Genomic DNA, 22255 nt, shown 5'->3' with positions numbered 1-22255 from the left:
TCTTTATTTTAAATTACAACATTTTTTTGTCCATTACTAGCCATTGTACAATATTATCTTATATAATATCAGCCTTTCAAAAATGCCTGTGACTAAAGAGTTAGCAAGAAGTGTTCACAGGCATTTCATTGTTCCCTGTACAGTTAATATTTCATTAGCTTCCTCCTACATTCTTCCTTTTCTAAGGGAAATTACTTTTTTTTTTTAATGTTGGGATATCTAACCAACATTTTACAAGCTGCTAGCATTGAGATTTTAAAGTGGATAGTTTCCCCTTATGGTTCAAATAGAACATGCATGAAAGGCATGTGTGGCTGAAGTAGGATCTCCTGGAAGTTACCATGCAGAGTTTGGCTCACACCAGTCTTCCTCCTGTGGTCAGCACCCTCAGACCTCAATGATTTGTAGAGCACACGGCAAATACCAACACACAGAGACTGGCAGTTGCCCAAAGAAGCAAAAGCTGATGCAACATCTTATATCAGATCGGCTTTAAAAATCAGTTAGAAATTGTGATAAAACTAATGGGGACTCCTATCTATACTACCCAGTGTCTTGGAGACTATGTCTGGTAATTGACAGAAACATAGGATCAGAAATCAATGATGAAAATTAATAACCCAGAAGCTGGGTTTGATTGCTGGGTATGTGCTCTTCCATTCATGACTTTCTTTGGGCAAGTGAAGCAGGAGGAAGCTTGATTTGACACTGATGCCAAAGAAGCAGATTGATTGAAAAGTGTGAGATCTACAGTCAGGGCTATTGCTCCCAGCATCACCAGGGACTATGGGATCCATTTTTACACTACAGGATTTCACTGTCCCAATTGCAAGGTATGATCAGACCAAAACAGACCATAAAAGGGGATCTGATAATGCCAGTTCTAGTGTCTTCACCTAATTTGGGACACTTTGTGATATGTGAGGTTTGCCTTCTACTATGACCCCTCTCCTTCCCTGTCTGCTTTTACTTCCTCACTTTATTTCTTTCTTTCATGTCTTTCCTTCTCTCGTTTTTGATAAGAACCTGGCATAGCAGACAAGGCTAATTTTGCTGTGTTGTTTCAGGTCTCCAACTGAGACAGCCCCAGCCTGGGGCCCGCTGCCTCAGCCTGATGCTGGTACAGGTGTGCAACATCTCGCTGGAGCTGACACACCAATGAACTTGTTTTCCTGGGATTTCATGTAAGAGAGAGCACTAAGCCAAACACTGTTTGTACTTTTGCTTTTCCTTTATGGGTTTTGCTCTCCTCTCTCTCATGGCTTATCTAAATTGTTCTTCAGATAAAGCAGGATTAGATCCTAGAAGCTACAGAACCATCACTTTCAATTTGTTTTCCCTTTCTTCAGAACATTCATCTCCAAAACGTATAATAAAGGATATTCATAGCCATAATTAATACCAACTGAACATGTTGTCAGAGTGGCTGGTACAAAGAGTGGAGGAATCTGCCTACCTAAAACTAAAGGAAAAAGAAATACAGGAATATTGCTACAGTGAAAGCCATATTATGTACTTTATACTTTGATTATTTGAACTTCTTGTGTTACTTGTAGAAAAGTTTAATTTTTTTCTCCTGGTAGCTATTTCTATGGTTGATATTAAGTTGATATTAAGTAGATCTGACATCTACAGTGCCTGCCTTTGTTAACGGCTTGCTGTTGTCCAGAGACAGGAACATGAATGCTTTTGACTTGGGGTTGAGATTAACACAACAACATGTTGTGAATTGTATTTTTAAAAGTGGATTAAGAGTCAGTCCAGGGAGGCGTATTTTGTAACCACAGTCTCTATTTCCAATTACACATTCGTCAAACAGAGATTTACAGTTCACTCCTTATTCTTATCACTTAAATGGCTTCATACATCTAGAACAGAGAGCAGAATTTAACCCAGGCTACTTGCAAAGAAATTCCCAAACCCTGAAAAATCAGGGAGATTTCACTGAGAGTCTATTTGCAAGTGGTTTTAACATAAAAGAACAAAACAAAGTGAGGCTATTATTTGTGGAAACCTGATTAATGTGAGTTGCATGGTAATGAGGAAAATAAAGATTCCTGACTTCTTTGGGAGCTAAAAACATATGTACCCTATATATAAAATATAGGTCTCTTCAGTATCTTTTTTCTGCTTAGGGGTAGTATCTTTCCAGTGTTGTTTGGTCTGTATTAGAGGCCCTGAGGCCTACAGCAAATTAACCCTAAAGGGCTGGGCAGGTGGCAGGAGGCTGAGGCAGCTCAGGGTGGTGGCAGTGTAGATCAGGACCCTTCAGATTTTAGAGAACCCAAACCCAGAATGAATGACTGGTGTTTTGAGCATCAGAGGCTTTTGAACCTGTTCTAGACAACCAAAACTGTACAAAATACCTGCTCGAGTCAGATGTTTAATAGGATAAAACATTCAATAATGCAGTTGCCAAAATTGTACTTCACAAGATACACCCCTAATTAGAATGTCTTAAATTGTTGGTAGATGAAAATAAGGAGAGGGCATTCATTTATAGTCTGCATTTAAAAAATAATTTCTTGAGACCTCTTGCTTTCCAGGCACATTCAGATAAGAGTGTTAGTGTTTATCAGTAGTGGCATGACAGTCAGCCCATCTCTGAACCTGGCGGTCATGGGATCACCTCAGCTAGGTAGACCTCAGATAAATAGTCTGGAGAACAGCAACATGATTGTTCAGAGAGGTGACTAGAAGAACTGGCTAGAGGTAAGAGCTTGGTTAGGTAGATTCCATAGAAATGCATGGCTTAGGTAGCAGGAGAGCATGGTCTGAGAACAGTTTGCTAAAATATGACAAAAGCAAACAAACTCCATGGAATGGAGAGCCTGTGTATAGTGGATTGCAGTGGTGCAACAGTATGAGCTGAGGGAAGGGGACAGAGCTGGGCAAGACAGGTTATATCCACACCTCCAGGGAACCTCTCATCTCGACACATGGGGGCAGCAGAAAAGCGTGCCAGTCTTTGTGCCAACAAAAGGCAGGAATGGCTCCTCGTGTGCGGGAATGGCGTTGCCAGGCTGTACCCAGAAGAGTGCTGCTGAGTGCTCTGTGCACAGCGGCCTGCCTGGCTCTGACTGCACTGACAAGGGGAAAAGCCCTTGGCAGGAGTCCTAGGGCTTTGAAAATTTTCCTCCTTTGAATTAAAATAGGGTCATTTTGATATGAAAACATAGCTAGGATATCATCCCTAAACTCTGACTCCCATTAGGTGGCTGGAGTTCCTGTTTTCCCAGCACTTTAGTGTGTCACCTCACTGGGCACACTTGAGATCGGTTTACCGGCCCCTCCCGGTGATTCTGGTACTCTTTCCCTTACACTGCCTCATCTCTCTGGAACGCCTTCCCTCAGGCCACTGAGTCACCTTTCCACTTTAAATGTTGCATTGTAACACTAAACTGACTTGCATTATAACATAAATTGTAAAAAGGTATATGACACGATGCACTGCGAAATTTTATCTATAGGTACTGATGAAGCTTCAGAACACTAGGGGGTTTTAAGGATACAGCACTACTGACAGATTTAATAGATTTAATTTTTAAAAAAGGTCTTTCATGTCAAAACACAAGCAAACTTTCAGAAGCAACAGAGATGAGAATTAAAGGAAATTGTTAGTACCAGCTTATGAAACACCATCAGTACCAGAACCATTCTGTTTAGCTGAAGAACAAATAGCATTCAGGTAATGTAAGCTCACTTACATGATCATGACCCAGAAAATTCCCTCAGAGCAACAACAGTGGGAAGCACTGGCCATTCTGACTAGACAAGCAGATGGTTAGCTATGCCAAAGGTGACTTTTTCACACGTATGTAAGACAGACAAAGAGTGAGGGTAAAACAGAGAAAGGAGGATATGACTTTTCTTTTAGGAACTTAAATAGGACCTCTAATTTATTTCAAATAAATCACCTTGTAATCAGAAATATCAATGAATACTTTCCCGGGCCAGCGGTTCTGCTTTTTCAGTTGTCAGTCTCCAGAACTATCTAATTTTGTACCAGTCAAAACATTATTTACTCAGTGGAAGGAGTCAAAAGATCTCTCACAGAATTTAAAATACATTGTGATCTGATAAACCATGCATATTACATGCCAAGTTTAGATCAACTGATACATCAGTGACATATATTAATGCCTTGTGCTATGCCACCAGTTATAAAAAGGAATTCTCTTTCTGGCTAGGGTGCCTTTGAAAATCCTTTTTTAAATGTCTCACTTTTTTTTGCTTTAGAAAAGGAAGAATATTGGAAGACTTCAAACTGTGATACTTAGAAAGAAAATGCAAATATGGTAAGTGTTTTTCATGTAATCTGATTAGCAGAGGCCTTTTAAAGCACAACAAAACCTTTTTGGCACGCTTTATTGTTGATGTGGGGCTGTGGAAATTCAACATTTGAACTAAATTTTAGATGTAATGCTCTTAATGTTAAATGAGGACAACATGGTAAATCAAAACATCTATTTTGTGAAGAAATATTTACTAGTTTGGAAAGTCAAAGACAGGATATGAAGAACAAGACTATGTTTTCATTAAATAGTTAAAAATATATGGTTTAAATTTTATTAATTTTTTGTTGAAAATTTAAGGACTTGCCTGTGGAGATCCACTTGTGTATTCCCATTTGAGGTGTTTACATACCTTCACATTGGCCAAGAGTTTGATGTTAGAATGGCTAGAGGCAGTCACCTAAATCTTAACTCACCATTTTTTGAAAATGACAATACACATTTTGAAAGCACATAGTTCAGAAAGTCTCAACCTCAATGTTTATAACCTGTGGGTATGAAAACTATTCCTGCTGTGTGGAGTGGATTTATCGTGCATTTTGCTGCTGAACAGGATTGAAAGGTGTTACAGAGAAGTGTAAGTGGGGGCTGGAGCTGGAAGGGGAGCCAGAAGTGCTGCTCTCGTGCAGTGCTGGATAGAGTTCACGTGAAATGCAAGGAATAGAAACGTGGGGTTTCATACTTGACATACTCAGTTGTGGGGTTTTGAGCTGTGATATAAACCCATCAAGACTCAGCTAGTTTAAATTGGCCATTGGCTTCCACTGAGCAATAATTGACCTATCTCAGGGTTTGACTCAGAGGAAAGGGAAGCAGGGAAAATGATGGCTTTGAGTGGCTGGGGAGCATGAAGAGGAAGAACTCAGTGGGAAGAACTTCCCGAGTTTTCCCAGCTGTAGTCAATATAATAATAAAGTTGAAAATCCAAGAACCAATGGATAATTTGACTCCCAAGAATGAGCACTCTAAGAACAGTCTCTTGCAGATACAATGACTTTCTGTGCGCTCCCACAGGCTCCTTTCAATTGTGCTACTGGAAGTATTAAGGAGGAATAACAGGATTGTTTCCTGGGTTTGGAAGACTCAGGAAAGAAACTCTTTATATACTGCATGCTTCCTAATCCTGAAATACTTAGTGTCTATTTCTGTGGCACAAGAGAAAACCTTTGGATCTTTTGCAGAGATGTGAAGATCTCTCTGGCCTAGATCCCGAGATGCAGGATTTGATGGAGCCACAGTTTTACATCAGAAAATAGTTGATGAGGAATATATTACTAGCTTGTAGTTTTATTCTCTTTATGTTGATCAGTATATGTCCAAAGAAAGTATGGTGGAGTCAAGCATGCTATTTGAATTTTTAATGTCTCAAAAATTAATGTACAAAAATTATAAGTTTCTTGAAATATGGCTATAAACATAAATTTATTTGATAATTCTTGAGCTTTTAAATTTCACTTCAAAATATATATACTTAAATTATATTTTTAAATCCATTTAATTCTACTTATCAAATGGTATTTCTTTTAACTTGCTGTGGGCTTTTTAGAAAACATCAAAAAATCATTATAATAACAGTATCTGTTTTGTTGTTACTTGGGCAAATAGTTCTATATCCAGTCAAAATTAGCTGTAAAACTAATGGTGTGGGAAGTTTCAAAATGAAGATTTTAAAACTGTATGTGTTGCTATTAACTATCCTAAACTAAAACTTTGCCAAAAGATAACATTGTTCCTAAATTTGACTTGAAAATGTGCAGACACTTTAATCCCAAATACTGAATTCTTAAGGGGTCATTGCTGATACAATGCACTGGAAATTACAACTGTTTGTAATGACTATAAATGGAACATTTCTGAGTTCTTGCCTATTAGAATTCTGCAGGAAAGTGAGTAGGGATTATTATAGTTATGAACAGACTATTTTGATACTTATGGTTATTATAAACACAGAAGAAAACACAAACAGGTTTAGTATGGTGATGAGCTATTTAGAGGCTCAAACTTGAAGAAGAGGTCAGGGAAAATTATAAAGATCACATAATTTGCCTCTCAGAAAAGTGATTTTTAATCCTAATGCTGCTTACTACAAAGCAACTTGTTCATGAGACAAATAAGCATTCCTTTCCTTCATTAAAAAAAAAAAAATTATACTCAAAGGAATTTAATTGGTAATATTGATACCGTCCGTTAAAGAGCCAGTTTGCCTGGCTGAGTTTGCTACAAGCTATAAGCACCTAATAGTGTTTGTATTGAATTGTTTGTATTTGCAGAAGTTATATCACATTTGGGCACAATATTTTTTGACAAGTCTACTGGCTAAAATATTGTGTGTAACTGTTTTCTGCTGAAATTGGTGTTCCAAGCTGACTCTCCTGTAATCTGTCTGGCTTTGGATGTCTCCACTGGGTCATGCAGTGAACAGAAGCTGCTGTGTCAGTTGGATACTCTTGAAATGTCTTTTCCTGAGACAGTCTCAGGAACAATCTCACTTAAATCTTCGGGGTCCCAAGGTCTAGGACTACTCTGAAATTCTATGTGAAATTCTCTGAAGGTCTGTGTATGTTTAGGAGTAATTTTGCTACTCTAGAACCTTGCCCAGAAGCTGAAAATAACTCTGTATTATTCTTCTAGGAAAGCAAATATGTATGTGTAAAGTGGGGAGTATCCAGTACTCCTGAAATTATCATTTCTAACTGGGACCAGTGATCGTATTTAGTGGTGTCCTAGTGACTTGCTGACATTAACGACAAGAAAGCCTTCATCAGGCAGACATAGGTGATGAATCACTGCTACCTCCTTCCTATCCAAGAAAAAAACACAGCTAAATGCAATGGAGGTTTGGCACAAGTGGCTGCTCTACTGTTTCTGCTTCCAAAAGATATACAGTTGCTTTGGCTTCCCCTTTCAAGCTTGAACTTTTAAATGGAAGCAGTTTGTTCTACACTGGTAGACCAAATAAACAAAGAAACATTATCCCAAAAACACTGACCCAAAGTCTTCTGCAGTGAAATAGGAGCATCCAAATCACTCATACTAAAAAGTCAACAACAAAATTGGCAGCACTTTGCACCACTCCAGTGTCAGTAAACAGAAACAAAACACTGCAAATCTGTGGCAATTTTTCTTTCCTAAATAAATACTGACTTAGGAGACCTCTGGGAACATAAGGAGTCACTGGGTTTCTCTATATAGGAATCGTGTTGATAGCAGCAGTGATTCTATTTTTCATACAGTTATGAAGATTTGATTGCTCAGCTCATACAGGTCACTTACCTTCTGTCTCCAAATTTTTTTTTTTTAAGTTTTCTAGTGCCAAGGTTGAGACTTACAGGAAATTAAGAGTTACAGCCCTTTAAGGACTCCAAGCTCTGACTGCTCACATACAAATTCTGTGCAAGAGAAATTTAATTTTCCATCTGTCCAAGACTCTTTGACCACTGTAAATATTTAATCCTCTTTATGAACACAGATGTCCTGTACTGTAGTTGATACAAATGTCATAGATTCACTCCCACTTTGACACCACACTTCAGTCCATGCTCTACCAAATATCTGTTGGTTGCTAACGCACAGAAGAGACCTTATAGAATCATGCCTCTCTGGGCTTCAGTAATACATGTGAAATCATGAATGTTGTCCCAAATTAAATCAGAAGAGCTGCAGAATACTGTCCAATCATCTTTACTGAACAAAAATATCTGTGTTGCAAAATAGTCCCATATTTCTGAGTGATAACTAATAGCAGAAACAGCTCTATGTAGTTTGAATGTACCAGTCATGGTTTATGCCTCAGTGTTACTTTCTTCCCAGCTATTCTTCTCAGAGTGCTACCCCAGGAACAGAGAAAACAGCATGTACTGACAATTGTTTAGGCACAGGGCCACAGGCTGTCACACCCAGCTGATGGCGGGGTCCTCTGCTTCCTAGAGAGGTGTGCTGTGCCTCCTTCCCTCCTAGCAATGAGTGCTCACATCCCTTTCATGGCATGCCTCTTGTGCCCTCTGATATTCAAATGTTTCCTCACAGTTTCTCTTTTCTCCTCATCTGCAAGCGTTACTCTGGTCTAGGATCTTTTCCTTCACTATTTCTGTTCTGATATATAAACACATCCATGCCTGTCTTCCTACTGCCTGGAAGTTGGATTTGGTTTTTTGTTCTCAAATCTTACTCCTTGTAAAGCCAAGGACTTTATCACCCAATAAGTGGGGTAGAGATAGAACTGAGTATCAGGAAAAAATCAGTCTGGCTTAATAGAAAGGGACTTTATCATGTTGTTTCTGATTTTCATATCAGCCCATTTTTTTCTTCCATTCCCAGTTCTATTCCAGTAACAACAAACCTAGTTCTGTGAATTAAATGCCAGCTCCCACCACACCCCTAAGAAAAGAGACCATCCATGTAATTTTCACAGTTAGTTTTCCCTTCTGCTGAATCCCAAGCCCCCTGAGAGAACAGGTCCCTCCTGTCCACCTCTGTTTACACGAGCACCTTTCTTTCTTCACAATCAGGTCACCCTGTGCTTGGGATAAGAAATTACACTAAACAATCCAACATGGAAATTTGCAAAGAAGCCAAGAGTGCTCACCATGAAGTGTTGTGACCAGGCTGTGTGTGAGCCTCAATTCTGGTCCTCTCCTGTGCCTCTTTGTTCTCCTGAGTGCAGGCTGCTACCTTTCTGCCTGCTCTTTACGAAATAGTAAGAAGGCTAATTTTAGGGTGCTTCATCATGCTGCCATGCAAAGACACAGTGTCATGTCAGAATCAGCAGCATGTGGCACCCCTTGGAGCTATTTTATAAGCTGAGGTTCAGTGTGTTACCAAATTGGTCTCTGCAGGGCACAACCTGCTCAATTATTGATATTGTATTCCTGTAGGATCACATCTTAGAAATCAAAGGTCAGTTTTGGCCTGACCAAAAGCCCAGTTTAATGACATGAGAACTGGTGTCTCAGCATCCAGCTCTTAAACCAAAAAACCCAAAAGATTACATGGGAATTTCCTGGTGCTCAGTTAGCACCTGGCCTGCTGATCTATTTAGAACAGAAAAATTCATGTAATAGTGTGAAACATCCCTTCAATAGGAAGAAAATGTGCCACATGTGGGAAGGGGCTGCACTCCCAACCCTCTGTGTAGGATGCTCAAAAATGTTCAGCATCTTCAGCCCCAACCTGCAAGTTGCCTGGGCACTTGTGTGGCTTCTGCCATAATGCCAGGGCACAGGGGAGTCACTCAGTGCCAGCTTGTGTGGGCTTGGGGACACTGGATCCACGCAAGGGTTTGTGAGTGCAAGAGCTTCATCCCTAACACAAAGGTCAGCTTGTTTGCTTCATTATAGACTCCGTGTCCAGGGTTCATCCTTGTCCTTCACTGCTTTTTCATTTTTTTTGCATTCATCATCCTATGAATAGCATTCCTTTGGCTATTTCAGCTATAGTTTGTTGCCTGAGAGGATGAGGGGAGTGGGAGGTTGCAGGTTTTTGGTTTTGCTTATCTTAATTTGAAGGTATGTCTCCCCAGTTTTCCCTTACCCAGTCCCCTTTATCAGATGCCTCGAGTTAACCACAGAACTTGCAATGTTATCAGTTTAGTATTTCTATAGTGATTTATGTTCACAATCAGGTCAAAAACTGTTCAAGTTGTTTCAGCATGTTGCCATCAGTTAATAAAGAATTGGTTGTAATAATTGGTAAGCACACTTGCATTTGAGCTAACCAGAATTGTTTGTGAGCAGGGTGGGCAGGCAGAGAACTACAACATGCTCAGCTATAAAGTGGCAGAGCATATAAAACACATACTCTGTGTATGTGTGAGTTGTCTACATGGATACTGTGAAGAATCTAAGGATGAATTGTAAAACAGAAACGGCATAAAAGGGTCTGACCATCCCTTGTTTGTAAGGCTATTTGCATTCTAAAGCCTTTTCTTTGTCTTAATCAAGAATATTCTACACAAAGGCTTCACACAAAGGTTGGCAATTTCTCACAGCAAAATGCTGACATCTCTAATTTCATGTTATCAGCTGTTCTGGACACCCATTTCTATTTTCTATAGTCTGTGACACATCAAAGTATAAAGCAAAGGGGTTTGAAATGTAGAATTAAAGTTTATAAAGTATGTCCTGGCTGTTGCCAGAAGAAAATGGAGGCAGAGAGCAGAGTCCATCTCTGTTATTAACTATACAGAAAGTTTTGTGCCATAACACTGTAGCCTTCAAAAACATGTATATTAACTGAAAGATGTTTTCTAGTAATTAAGCATAAAGTACATATTAGTTAACCCTATATATGATTATTTCCCCATTTTTGTATTATCTCAGTGGGGGATTAACTGGGGTACAATTTAAAAACCACAATTATGCTGACAGCTATCACCAGGCAGTAGCCAAGCATTGCTATTTTAATAATGGCAGGGGAACTGAAAATAGTTTCCTTCTTGTTGTGACCATCAGTAAGAAGACTGTGCAATGGTAATAGGAAACCCTCAGTGCTAAGGCACTTACAAGGAAATAAATTCCACCCCCGAAGTTAAGCAGATTTACATTTCTTGTTTTCACTGGATTTTGTATCTCTGAGGGTTTTTTGCAAGTGCTAGAATGGACATTGGGAACTTTGGGGTGCAAGCAACCCCCAGTTCTCTTGAGCACTGCAGCTCCAGAACCCCATTGTGGCAGGTTTAGTGGCAGTGGGTGCAGCATGGGTTGTGCCGAGTGGCACGGAGCCCAAGCAGTGCTGTGGCACCAGAGCATGTACTCCCTTTCCCCCACTGCCTGTGGGTCTTTAGCCCCAGGAAGGGGGGATCCCCTTAGGTACTAAGACAGGTACAATATGGTTTCTCTGGCAGAGAAAAGAAATTTGCTAAGATAAGTGATAAGTAGAATAAAAATACGGCTTACACTTTCTTTGAAGACACATTTGAATTATTCAATTTACAGTATTACAATTTAGGATTAGAATAATTCTTTTAAATAAAATAGCTGCGTGTGTTACGGAGGGAAGTTGAGATTTGGGCAGCACTGTATGTTATTTCATCTTTATATATTTTTTATTTCATGTGTTAAGGCAGTTATACCAAGTGACTTTTCCTTGTATAAAATTGCAGTGGGCATATAATATTCTCTTCAAGTACATGGGCATATCCCCACATGCTGGTCAGAGGACACATTGCACAATGAATGCCAATATTTAAAATCCACTTCACAGTGTAGTTATTCAGTTACTACTCCTTTGAGCTCACAAATAAAAGGAAAAGAAAGTTAAGAAGATAACTGAAATGTTTTCCTCCATTTGCTCTGTGCCACAGCTCCTGCTAACCTTCCAGTCTTAGATGCAGAATGGCAAAAGGCAAATCACTCACATTTCTCCTTTAAATAGCAAAACTGGGTATTTGCTACCCTGAAAAGTGCTGCATCATTTAGCTTGTCTCAGCTACGCAGCAATCTCATTTTCTCTAGGTATGAATTTAGTATTTCTGGTTTGAATCTTTACTGATAAATCTACAACCACAAATCCTGAGAAGCCCTTTAGGATTGTACCTATTTACATATACAAAGGAGTGTTTAATGGCTGGACCAAGACATCCCATCTGTTGGGATGTTGTTAAATGATTTCCATTTAACAAAGGGCAAAAGGACACCAAACACAGAACTTTCCTTACCCACAGTTTGCAAAATCACTTGCTGTGAAGTATGCCTGGTCCTGGCCTTTTTTCACTTCCTGACCTACATAAAGGTGGATCCTACTATAAAGAGGCTGCTAAATAAGGAAATCTCATTTGGATTCCCAACCGGGTCCAATTACATAAATTCCAGTGGATTTTCCTCCCAGTACCAAGCGAAATACCAGGGGGAAAAAAAAAAAAAAGTTAAAAAATGCGTCTGGCATGTAAACTTTTCTTTTAGTGGTTCCACTAGAGACACGTGTTCAGTGAAAAAAAAGCGTTTTGCCGTGCCCACCTTGGGTACGCTCTGACACGGAGAAAAGCTTGTAGCCAGACTAGAGGATTCAGAAAACTGCATTCCTTTGTGCGGGAGGGACAGAGCAAAGCCCCAGAGCCACGCCGTTCCCTGGAGCAGGAAGGCCATGGAGGGCTGGAGTTCACACCGCTGCCTCCCGCTGCAGCAGCACCAGCGATCACCCGCGGGGAACGACTCCGTGCTCTCACAAGTTAATGACGCGTAATTGGAGTATGAAGAACAGTTTGTTCCTGCTTCTCCCTGGCGGATCCAGTTCCTTCCCACTCACTGATCTCATTCTTTTCGTGCCCTCAGAGATCAAGCAGTGGCTTCTGCAGATCTCCGTAGATCTGGGTGAGGAACAGCAACACGCGCCCAAGTGTCTGAAGAACTCTGCAAGGCAGGCGAAACACGCCATAAGAAGACCTCAGGGAGCTATTTGCCCCAGGACACACGTTTTTTTATTCTCAGTTTAAAAACCGTGATGTAACACAACGACGGCTCTGTATTTTGCGCTCACATGTGTTCCCATGCCAAGAACGCGTACAGCTGCAGTCACCACCGGAGGGAACACCCGAGCTCCGTGCCCAACCCTGCGCTTCCCCGAGCACACCACGAGTACGAAAACATCACTCCGGCGCTCCTCACTTCTTGGGCCTCTCCTACGACTCATTTTTGCTATCAACTCCTCGCTCCTCCCAACGGCGGGAACCGAACCACGCGGTGACTCCCATACCAACGTCCCTTTCGGAGCTCCGCCGAGCCCGGGTGACGGCACCGCACCGCATCCCCGCCCCTGACCACGAGACCGGGCCGGCGGGAGGCGGGCGGTGGAGCGGGCGCTGCGGTCCCGCCCGCCGAGCCGGCGCCTGCGCGGCAGCGGCGGCCGGGCCCTGTCACCGCGCCCGGGGCTGCTCACGCTGCTCACGCCCCGGCGGTGGCCGGCGAGCGCCTGCGGTGGGCAGGCTGCGGAGGGGAGCGGAGCGGAGCGCTTCGCTACCACCGGTGAGTCCCGCGGGCCTTAGCGGAGCCGGACGGTGCCGCCCTCGGGCCCCGCCGGGCGGACGAAAAAGCGGCCGGGGCCGCACTCGGGCTGTGGCGCCCCGCGGCAGGACTCGGCCGGAGGAGCGGGGCGGGCCGGGCGGCGGTGCCGTGGGGCAGGTGCGGGCGGGCCGGGGCAGTTGGGACTGGGCTGGGCGGCGCCGCTGAGCAGCTGCGGGGCACGGAGGGGTCCGGCCGCCGCCCGTCTCCGCCGCCGGGCCGCGCCCGCCGCTCCCTCCGCATCTCAGCGCGGCGGGCCCGGGGAGCCGAGCCGCGGCGAGCGCTGGGGCGGGCGGAGTCCCTTCACGGGGCACGGCCTGAGCGCGCGTCAGCGCTCAGACGGCGGCCACAGCCTGCGCGAAGTGTCCAGGCGCTTCCCTACCGCCGCCCCGCGCTCCCCGGCGGCGCAGGGCGAGTGCGGTGCTTTCCCCCCGTCCGTGGTGGCTGTCGGCACCGGGCCGCTCCCGACGTCACGCGCGGGAGTATCCAGCCGCTGACGGCGCGAGTTGGCTCTCATGACCACCCACACACAGGGGTGAAAGAGTGCCGTGATTTGAGATCAAAGTTCAGCACTTGGGCTACTGACTCTTAAATGATACAGAACAAAACAACCCCGCCTTCCGTGGAAACACTTATACAGTTCAATAGAAAGGAGAACTTTTCTTTTTTTTTTTTCCTGCTGGAGATGGAGATAAATCTTGACTACAGAAATCGCAAAGAACTATAATCATGCATCTTTTCTAACTTCTTGTGTTGCAGGTTGAAGCAAGTCACTGCTACAGATGTGTGACATGTGCTGTTGCATAGCTATGTCTTAACTGAAGACGTCTTTGTTTTGATGTCCCCTTCTGAATGTGGTAGGATATAGCTAGGGAAGTATTTGATCATGCCTCACCTCCTGAGATAGGTAAACAGAATGCAATGTATTTTAAGTTTTTTGGCTGTTTTGGTTTGGTGTTGCGTTTGGGGTTTTTTATGCAGTCACAAAAATAAGTGTCTTGTTTACTGCGTTTTGACTTATGCAGAGAAAGTAGCTTATCCCGTTGTGCTGGCAAGAATTCTGCCCTTTGATGTATGTAACACTTAGATGTTAAGTGTTGGCTTGCTTCTTTGAGCAGTTTGGGATTTAGGTAGTTTATACATGTTATGACCCTGCAGAATGTCTTCTAAATAATGGTCACAGATGAAAATTTATAGTAATTTGGTTTACACTGACTTTTAAACTGCTGTGAAAATACAGGGAAACTTACTATCATGGAAATGTAGTATAAGTAGTAGTGAAAACATTGTCGAGAATTCTTAGCTGTATGCACTACTGCAAATGAAAGAGAATGGTAGCTTTAGCTTTGAATCCTTTCCAAAAAGGTACAGAGTCTGTCAGCACATATACCGGTAATTGTAATTTAGGGATTAGGGGTGTGGGCTTGCTGGGGGAGTTGGTGTGTGTGGCCTCCTGTTACTGCAGAGTAACTGAAGCTGTAGCTGGTGTTGAATGCAGTGCAAGATTGTGGACTTGAGTTTCAGCTATTTATTTTCTTTTAAATTGTAAGTTCAGTTGACTCATAGTTGTCTAAATGTAAGGACTGACACAGCATATTGTACTTGCTATTGCATAACTGGATTGATCAGAGCTGACCAATTTTTTCCAAGCTATGAGTCAAGTGTTTTTCTTGATGATCTTGAGGCACTACACAGTGCTTGCTGGAGTCATGCAGCTCCTCAAATAAAGAAAGTAGCCTGTGCTATTTCCTTGGAAGATAGTTGAGGTCATTTCCACTGGCTGGAATTGGTTGCAACTGCAAGTTTGTATAAATTTGGATTAGCGATTAAAGAAGTTGTACAAAGAATGATATTTTAAGTTTTTGAAACAAAGTTTTATCAAACCAGGGAGCTGCACATCTTAAAAGTTGTATATGAAATGGGAAAGAACGCATTTCCCTGCAGAGTTAGCGCAAATCGTGTCCAAGAAAGCAAATCATGCTCTTAAAAAATTGTTCAGGGTTTTAATACATTGGTATAGAGAAAGTGAGCTCATGGATTACATGCTGTATAGAAAAGAATGTAAATGTTGAGGACAATACTAAAGATGTGCATTTTCCTTTTTTCTTAACAGCTACGCAGAAGGAATATTCTAGAAAGTGAAGTTGGAAGATCTCTGATAAAAAGAAGTGTAAACATGTTGTGCTGGGGCAATGCATCTTTTGGACAGCTTGGATTGGGTGGAATTGATGAAGAGATTGTTTTAGAACCCAGAAAAAGTGACTTTTTCCTAAATAAAAGGGTCAGAGATGTAGGATGTGGACTGAGACATACTGTTTTTGTCCTGGATGATGGGACTGTTTATACGTGTGGATGCAACGATCTAGGACAACTAGGACACGAAAAAGCCAGGAAAAGACCTGGTAAGTTTAGAAGTGAATTGTGGAGATTCTGTGCGGTGGTGTGTGTGGCTTTCGTCTTATTGTGCTTCATCAAAGTCAAGATTGCCAGTGTCCGTGCATGTGCCAAATTCATGCACAGTAGCTCTTCCAAGAATGGACATATTTTTGACTGGAAAAGCATTGCTTTGCTTGGATGGGTTCTTGTGACAGTTGGAAACAACCAGCTGTGAAACATGGCAGTCCCTCCATATTTTTGCCTGCTGTGCAGCTGGACAGTGCCACTATTTTTTATTTCAAGCATGGAATCACTTTGCCTAAGGCCGTGGGAGACTCGGTGCCTGCTTTTAATCTCAAGGGGAGTTGACCTGCTGCAATGCATGGATTAGCACTGTCCTTTTATGTATGGGTTTGGCTGTTGGAAAATGGTGGAAATGAGTATTTGGCATATCACAGTTGAGAAACATGCAGTGTGTTTTTAGTTGTCTAATATGTGATGTACAGCAGGTCTGATTAAAGCAATGTTCTGTTTTTGTAAGAGCTAAAAATAAAACTTTTGATAAAAGACTTATGAGCATATGCAGTGCTACGGGGAGAGGATTTGGAGAAGCCTAAAGGACGCTGTGTAACGCTTCTCTGGGCTTTTTCTTCTTCCCACCTATGTTCTGTGTGTGTTTCTGCTCCTTCCTAGTGCGGTTCTGGAGCAGAAGTGGGTAAACATCTTGCAGGGACTGCAGAGGAGTGTGCACATGGGCTCCCTTCAGAGCTTGCATGTGAGTCATAGCTGGTGCTGCTGAGAGCCAGGGAAGAGTGCTGCTCACACTGCTTACAGCAGAATGTAACAAACTGGAAAGGCTTACTAAGACTTCATTCTAATCACTCCTAGAGCAGTTTTACAACTTGCTTGGCTCAATATTTGCCACAAATTTTTCAAATGGAAATGAGGTGTCATTTGGTATTTTAGTAGTTCTCCTTTACTCAGTTTTGGTTTTGGTGCCAGTTAAAGATATATTTTTTTTTTTTTTTTTTTTTTTTTTGAGATGTAGCTTTTTAAAACTAATTTAGACTTCTATTGGAAATCAGTATGTGGATATTAAACTGATAAACTGAAACTTTAATCCTGTGCAAACATCTGCTTCCTGAATGTGAAGAGAAATTCGGCATGTTAAACTTACTCTGACTACTTGTTGCTGACTTCGAAAATTATGCTGAATTGTCTTTTAAATCTAAAGGTTACAATGAAAATATCTGACTTTTAATTTGTATGACCTTTCATATATAGTCGACCTGCTATAATTTTTTCTTTAACATGCTCAGACACATGAGCATTGTAATTTCCTCTGTAATTTCCATTTCACCTAGAGGTTACTGATAATACTGCTGAGTGTTGTCATATGAAGTCGGAGCATTGGGATAACTCACTTGCACAGTCTAAAGAGGCTTGGTATCTTTACAGATGGGTGGATGCTCTCTTTTGAATGTATTTCTGTTTACTGAAGATAATTTTGTTGTTGACTGTGTGTCTTTTCTACCTCTGTGTCCCCACTGCCTTTCCTCTTTCTGCCTCCTAGAGCTCTGCTTGCCATAGGGACTACATGAATGTTCCTTAATCCATATTAGGCAGAGTCAGACTGGCTGGTTCAGCAGCTGGGGAAGATTGCCTGAGCTAATCTGTGTGCTGGTGCCCCAACTGGAGAGTGCTTCCATGACCTCTCCTACTGGCAGAGCTGTGGGAGGCTCTGATGAGTGAATTGGGGTGGTAACCTCTTTAGTCAGACCAGCTGTATGTAATAAAAAGAACTTATATCTGCTGCCTGTGTTGGTTTATTTTGGAAGCTGAGTGCCTGTCATGCTGCAGATAATGTTAGCTACTGTTTTGAAGTTGACTTGGGCTGTGCTAGGCTGTGTTTAGAGAGCCCGTAACATTGACGATACACAGGCTTTTTCAGTACTGTGCCATTCTTAGGCTGGAATAGAATTTGTGTTTAAAAACTGGGAGTAAAATGTTCAAGCAGTCCCTTATTTAAGGGAACTACTAAAAATTCCAACCTTAATGACAGGTGCTGATGGTATTTCTCAGCTTTACTTATTGCTGAAATGGAAACGTTACACTTCTGATCACAAATCATAAGTCCAGAACCAGAGTTTGAGTGTTTCCAAGGGTATTGGTGCAGGCTACTGGAAAAAAAAAAAATCACAGATATGTTAGTGTGTGCTTTTCAGAGGCATGCACTGTATGTCTAGAAAAGTTACTCTTTAGGATCTGTTTCTACAGTATTTTACATTATAAAGAAGATGTTGTATAGCTGATTGCAAAATCAGTAGTTTCAGTCTGTAATTTGCCCTGCCTTGTTTTGCAGGCTTTTTCTTAATAATGAATAGGTGAATTTAATTTGCTGTGGTGGAATGTTTTCCTCTTACATAATGTCTACACGTGTAGTCATTTGACAGTAATCTATTTGACCTTACTGTTAATTGAGTTCCTGCACATTTTCAGATAGCAAGATTAGAAGGATCCATTATGATCAAGCTGCAGGTTTTGTGCACTTCTGTATATTGGTCCAGACACAGTCATTATTTGGTTACTTTGGGGTGTCAAATTTAACATATTTCTCCTAAAATTGAATGTTCATAATTTTAAATAAAATGTGTTTCAGCAGAACTTAATGGGCTCAGTTGAACATCACTTCAGTTGATGTCTTAGTACTGTGTAAAACTGTTTGGAACAACCCTAGCTTGTTTAGTAGCTTTTTTTTTTTTTAACAACTTATTTTATTTATTTATTTTTTTAGAGCACGTTGGTGCACTGGATGCCCAAAATATTGTAGCTGTATCATGTGGAGAAGCCCACACTCTTGCATTAAATGACAAAGGTCAGGTATATGCTTGGGGTCTGGCTACTGATGGACAGCTTGGCTTGCCTGGAACAGAGGAATGCATCAGAGTGCCCAGGTTAAAAATAGTACATAATAAGTTGCCTTTTTGTTTAATAATGTGCTTAAATCACATTGGTAAACCATATAAATATAGAAAATGTATATTAGCTATGACACTTGAATGCTGTGTGTAGACAGTTTCTCAAAAAGTCATCTTATGTGAGAAATGTGTTACACGTGTGTTTGGTTTGATTTGTTGCTTTTTGGGGTGTTTTTGTTTGGTTTTTTTTTAATAGTCTTCCACTAAGAATGAGACTTACTTTGGAAAAGTAGGATCGGTATTTTAAGAGTATGAATGCCATTTAAGAGAAGTTAAGGAGAAGTAGTGTTAAACTTTCAATTTGAAGAAGGTACATTTGCTGTCTGATCTTTGTACTTCAGTTTTTACCCTAAAGCTTTTCAACTGTCATCAAATAATACACCTTCTAGTTAAAAAAATTAATGTTGGGCAGGGTCATGTGCTTGTTTTCAGAATGCCTTAAGCATTCCAGCTACCTGAAGTCCACACACAAACGTAACAATTCTTTGGAACCTTAGTAATTCATGGCTACGATATTCAAGATGTTATTTCTGCATCAAATCTAAAAGCCCACAGGTCCTTTAGAAACTTTTTTCCTCATCCAAAGTTTAAAGCGTTATTAGTTTTAATGTACATGTGGGTGTATTTGCAACTTCTTTATAGTATTGTGCACTGTGTATTAGCTCTGTAAACTGAAATTTTGGAAACTAGAAAGAATCAGTTTATTCTTGCATTCTGTGTTCGTTCCTCCATTCAGCTGTGTGAGATCGCCTTCCCAGCACATGAACCTCCCTAATTCTTCATTATGGTCTTTTACAGACTTTATCTATTTGAAAATAAGGCAGAACCTGACCTTAAAAGTTATAGAAAAGAAGCAGTTTTGACTTCAGGTTTTATTAAATAGTGGCTAATTAAAGTTAGGATGTTTAATATACTTCAGTGAAAAGGATTCACATTTTGTATATTACCCTTTATTTCATACCATGATCTGATAGCTTAATTCTTTCTCTGTTTTCTTACCCCAATAGAAATATTAAAAGCTTATCAGAGATCCAAATTGTTCAAGTTGCTTGTGGTTATTATCACTCGCTAGCACTATCAAAAGGTAAGCCAAATTCTTCTTAAGTTTTGTGTAATTTCTTACCAGGGAATTAAAAAGTTTTCAACATTTATTTTATCTTTTTTTAAAAAGCAATGTGTTTATAAAACATGCTGCCACTTAACACAGGTGGGATTTCAGGTTGGTAGGAGCACTGTAACTTAATGATGGAAGCTTGAGTTTGAAAAACAAACGTACAAATGGATGTTGAGTTGTGCTTTTATTTCTTTGAGGAGGGATGTGTGGGGTTTTTCTCAAATTCTATCATCTGGCTTTCATGTAACTTCCTTTTTATTTTGTTTCTTTTTCTTGGTCCTGTATCTTTCTCATCCTGCTGGCACGCTGCTCTGTCCCTTGTCTGTTTTAACCTGTGACCTCAAGTTACTGAGGCTTGCAGGAATGACTTCCTTGTCTGCTTTACTATGGCAAAGCCTCTGTTCTTTGGTGCTTCCATAGTTAAAATGCTGTGTCATGTATTAGCCACCTTTTGGAAGTTTAAATATCTCTTCAAATTTCTGCTGGGGCTGTGACCCCACACTTAGTTGGCCTCACTTGTGCTGCATGTCTGGTTAGTGCAGCTCTCCGGAAATGAACATGAGTTTAAATTTGCTGTTTGCTTGTCTTATCATGATATAGGAGAGTTGTGGCCAAAACTTCCACTTGGACAAAGTGGCTGCTGAAAAGGGTTAATGGAAACTTACTCTAAACAAAAATTCCAGAAAGATTGTAGTTTGTCAGTGTTTCTTAATAATGTATGATTAAAATATGAAGCAAGTAACTGTGGGGAGGTAGGTGTTCATTGTATGCAGACTGATATTTTTTTTTTCTTTAAATACAGTAGTTTATACTGATTATGTGTGCGTGGATTGTGTATGTGACTCTTCATGGCCTCATATTGGGTGTTTTCCATGCCATTATGTAATTGCCATGCCCAGGTGTAATTACCATTATAACCCAAAGAAATGCCTTTGTTTTCAGGGCAGGCAGGCAGAGCTTCACAAGTAACCCTTTGCCTGAGTTAAAATCAGCAGTAGAATGTGGGGAGTAGCAGAGTTGTGTTGTTAAGTGTTCTGTTGGTCAAAGGTGCAAGAATGTCATAGGAATTTGTGATTTAAAATTCACTCAGTGTTTTAAATAGTTACAGGCTTCAAGTACAGCATCACTATTTTCTTGCCAGTTCATGGATTTGCAGCTCAGTTTCTGTTCTTGACATGCACTGTCGGGTTTTCTGGGTTTAGTTGTTCATATAAATAAATAAAATCTGAGATACCAGTACTCCGGAGGATGGGTTTCATTGTTTTCCCATCTTGATAAAACTGTCATTGGTAAGGTGGAGATGGGAGAGACATAGGAAGCATTTTGAAGGTAACATAGCTCTTGAAAACATACCATGTCAGCAAAAGTAAATTATTTTGTGTTTGGGTGTTAATCTTTAGGATAGTAAATACCTTGGCAAAACACTGGTTGTTCAAGAGAGTATTTTGTTTTGGAAGCAGTCTTAACATAAATAGGTCTTTGATTGTCATTCTTTTTTTGTTTTTTTCTTTATAAGGCGTTGAAAGACATTATAAACCTTGTGCTTCATTATCGTATAATGAAGACAGTATTTTAAAATATGTCTCTTAAACTGTGTGTAAAAATTAAGTATCTTACCTTAGAAAATCTTAGATGAGGCTTTTGATTGGTAATGGGAAAATTTTGCATGTTCAGGGTGCAACTTTGGCAGATCCCTGCATAAACATCTGTGCAGTAGTGGAACTTCCCATGGAGCAGTGTCTTGTTTTGTAATAAGCAAACGCAGTTGACAGGAATGTTAAGAGCAGTTTTGGGAGGGTGGGGGGGGGGGGGATGGTGAATGCAATTTAAATACTTCCAGTCTGATTAAATGTTTGAGTTGAATGCCTGCAAATTACACAAGAATGCTTAGCTTGAGAAGTCAGCAATTTGTATGCATTTTCAAACTCAAAAATATATGAAGAGTAGTGGTCTAACCTTAAGTTTTTCTTACAGTGGATAAACATTGTTTTATTAAACTATATTAATTTTATTTCTTGGTTGTGTATTTTTTCCTTCAAACAGGAAGTGAAGTGTTTTCCTGGGGACAAAACAAATATGGCCAGCTGGGCTTAGGTTATGAGTATAAGAAACAAACCTCACCACAAATGATTAAATCTCTGCTGGGAATCCCTTTTGCACAGATTGCTGCAGGAGGAGCTCATAGTTTTGTACTAACTCTTTCTGGAGCCATCTTTGGATGGGGACGCAACAAATTTGGGCAGCTGGGTCTTAATGATGATAATGGTAAGTAAGCATTGCTTCAGGACAGTTTCATGCTGAAGGCATTGGGTTGTGAATCCAAAGAGAGCAGTATTCCTAGGAAAGGAGCAGACAGAACAACCCTTGTTTGGTACTGTTGGAGTGTGCCAGTGCCACGTGAGATTGCATGAAGAAGACACAGAGGTGTTTTCCTCAGCTGTTTTGTAGTGAGAATTCTGACAGTGTTATGTTGAGATCCTTGTCTGCTTGACTTGTTTT

The 22255-nt window shown here is 40.9% G+C and overlaps 2 protein-coding genes across 4 annotated transcripts in view; one reads left to right on the top strand and one right to left on the bottom strand.

The window, feature by feature from the left end:
* MYPN (myopalladin) overlaps window positions 1–13026 on the bottom strand; it is a 76176-nt gene extending 63150 nt beyond the window's left edge. The window contains exon 1 of the mRNA XM_042033408.1: window positions 8881–13026. The gene's annotated coding sequence lies outside the window, so the exon portion shown is untranslated. The remainder of the gene's footprint in view (window positions 1–8880) is intronic.
* Window positions 13027–13142: 116 nt separating this feature from the next.
* The window catches only part of HERC4 (HECT and RLD domain containing E3 ubiquitin protein ligase 4), a 29640-nt gene continuing 20527 nt past the window's right edge, over window positions 13143–22255 (top strand). For 2 of the 3 annotated variants that reach the window (XM_042033411.1, XM_042033409.1), the window contains exons 1-6: window positions 13146–13252; window positions 14048–14195; window positions 15402–15690; window positions 18459–18618; window positions 19650–19726; window positions 21800–22021. In XM_042033411.1, coding sequence (XP_041889345.1) covers window positions 15465–15690; window positions 18459–18618; window positions 19650–19726; window positions 21800–22021 — 685 coding nt within the window. In that variant the 5' untranslated portion in view covers window positions 13146–13252; window positions 14048–14195; window positions 15402–15464. Of the gene's footprint in view, window positions 13253–14047; window positions 14196–15401; window positions 15691–18458; window positions 18619–19649; window positions 19727–21799; window positions 22022–22255 lie in introns of all 3 variants that reach the window. The other variant, XM_042033410.1, reaches the window with a different exon arrangement.

This window comes from Corvus kubaryi, unplaced genomic scaffold, assembly GCF_017639235.1.
Source record: "Corvus kubaryi isolate FWS band 111438036 unplaced genomic scaffold, C.kubaryi_AGA036_p1.0 37357, whole genome shotgun sequence".
NCBI classification, from domain to species: Eukaryota; Metazoa; Chordata; class Aves; order Passeriformes; family Corvidae; genus Corvus; species Corvus kubaryi.
Note: the sequence above shows the minus strand (reverse complement) of the source record. Positions and strands in the feature narration are given on the sequence as shown.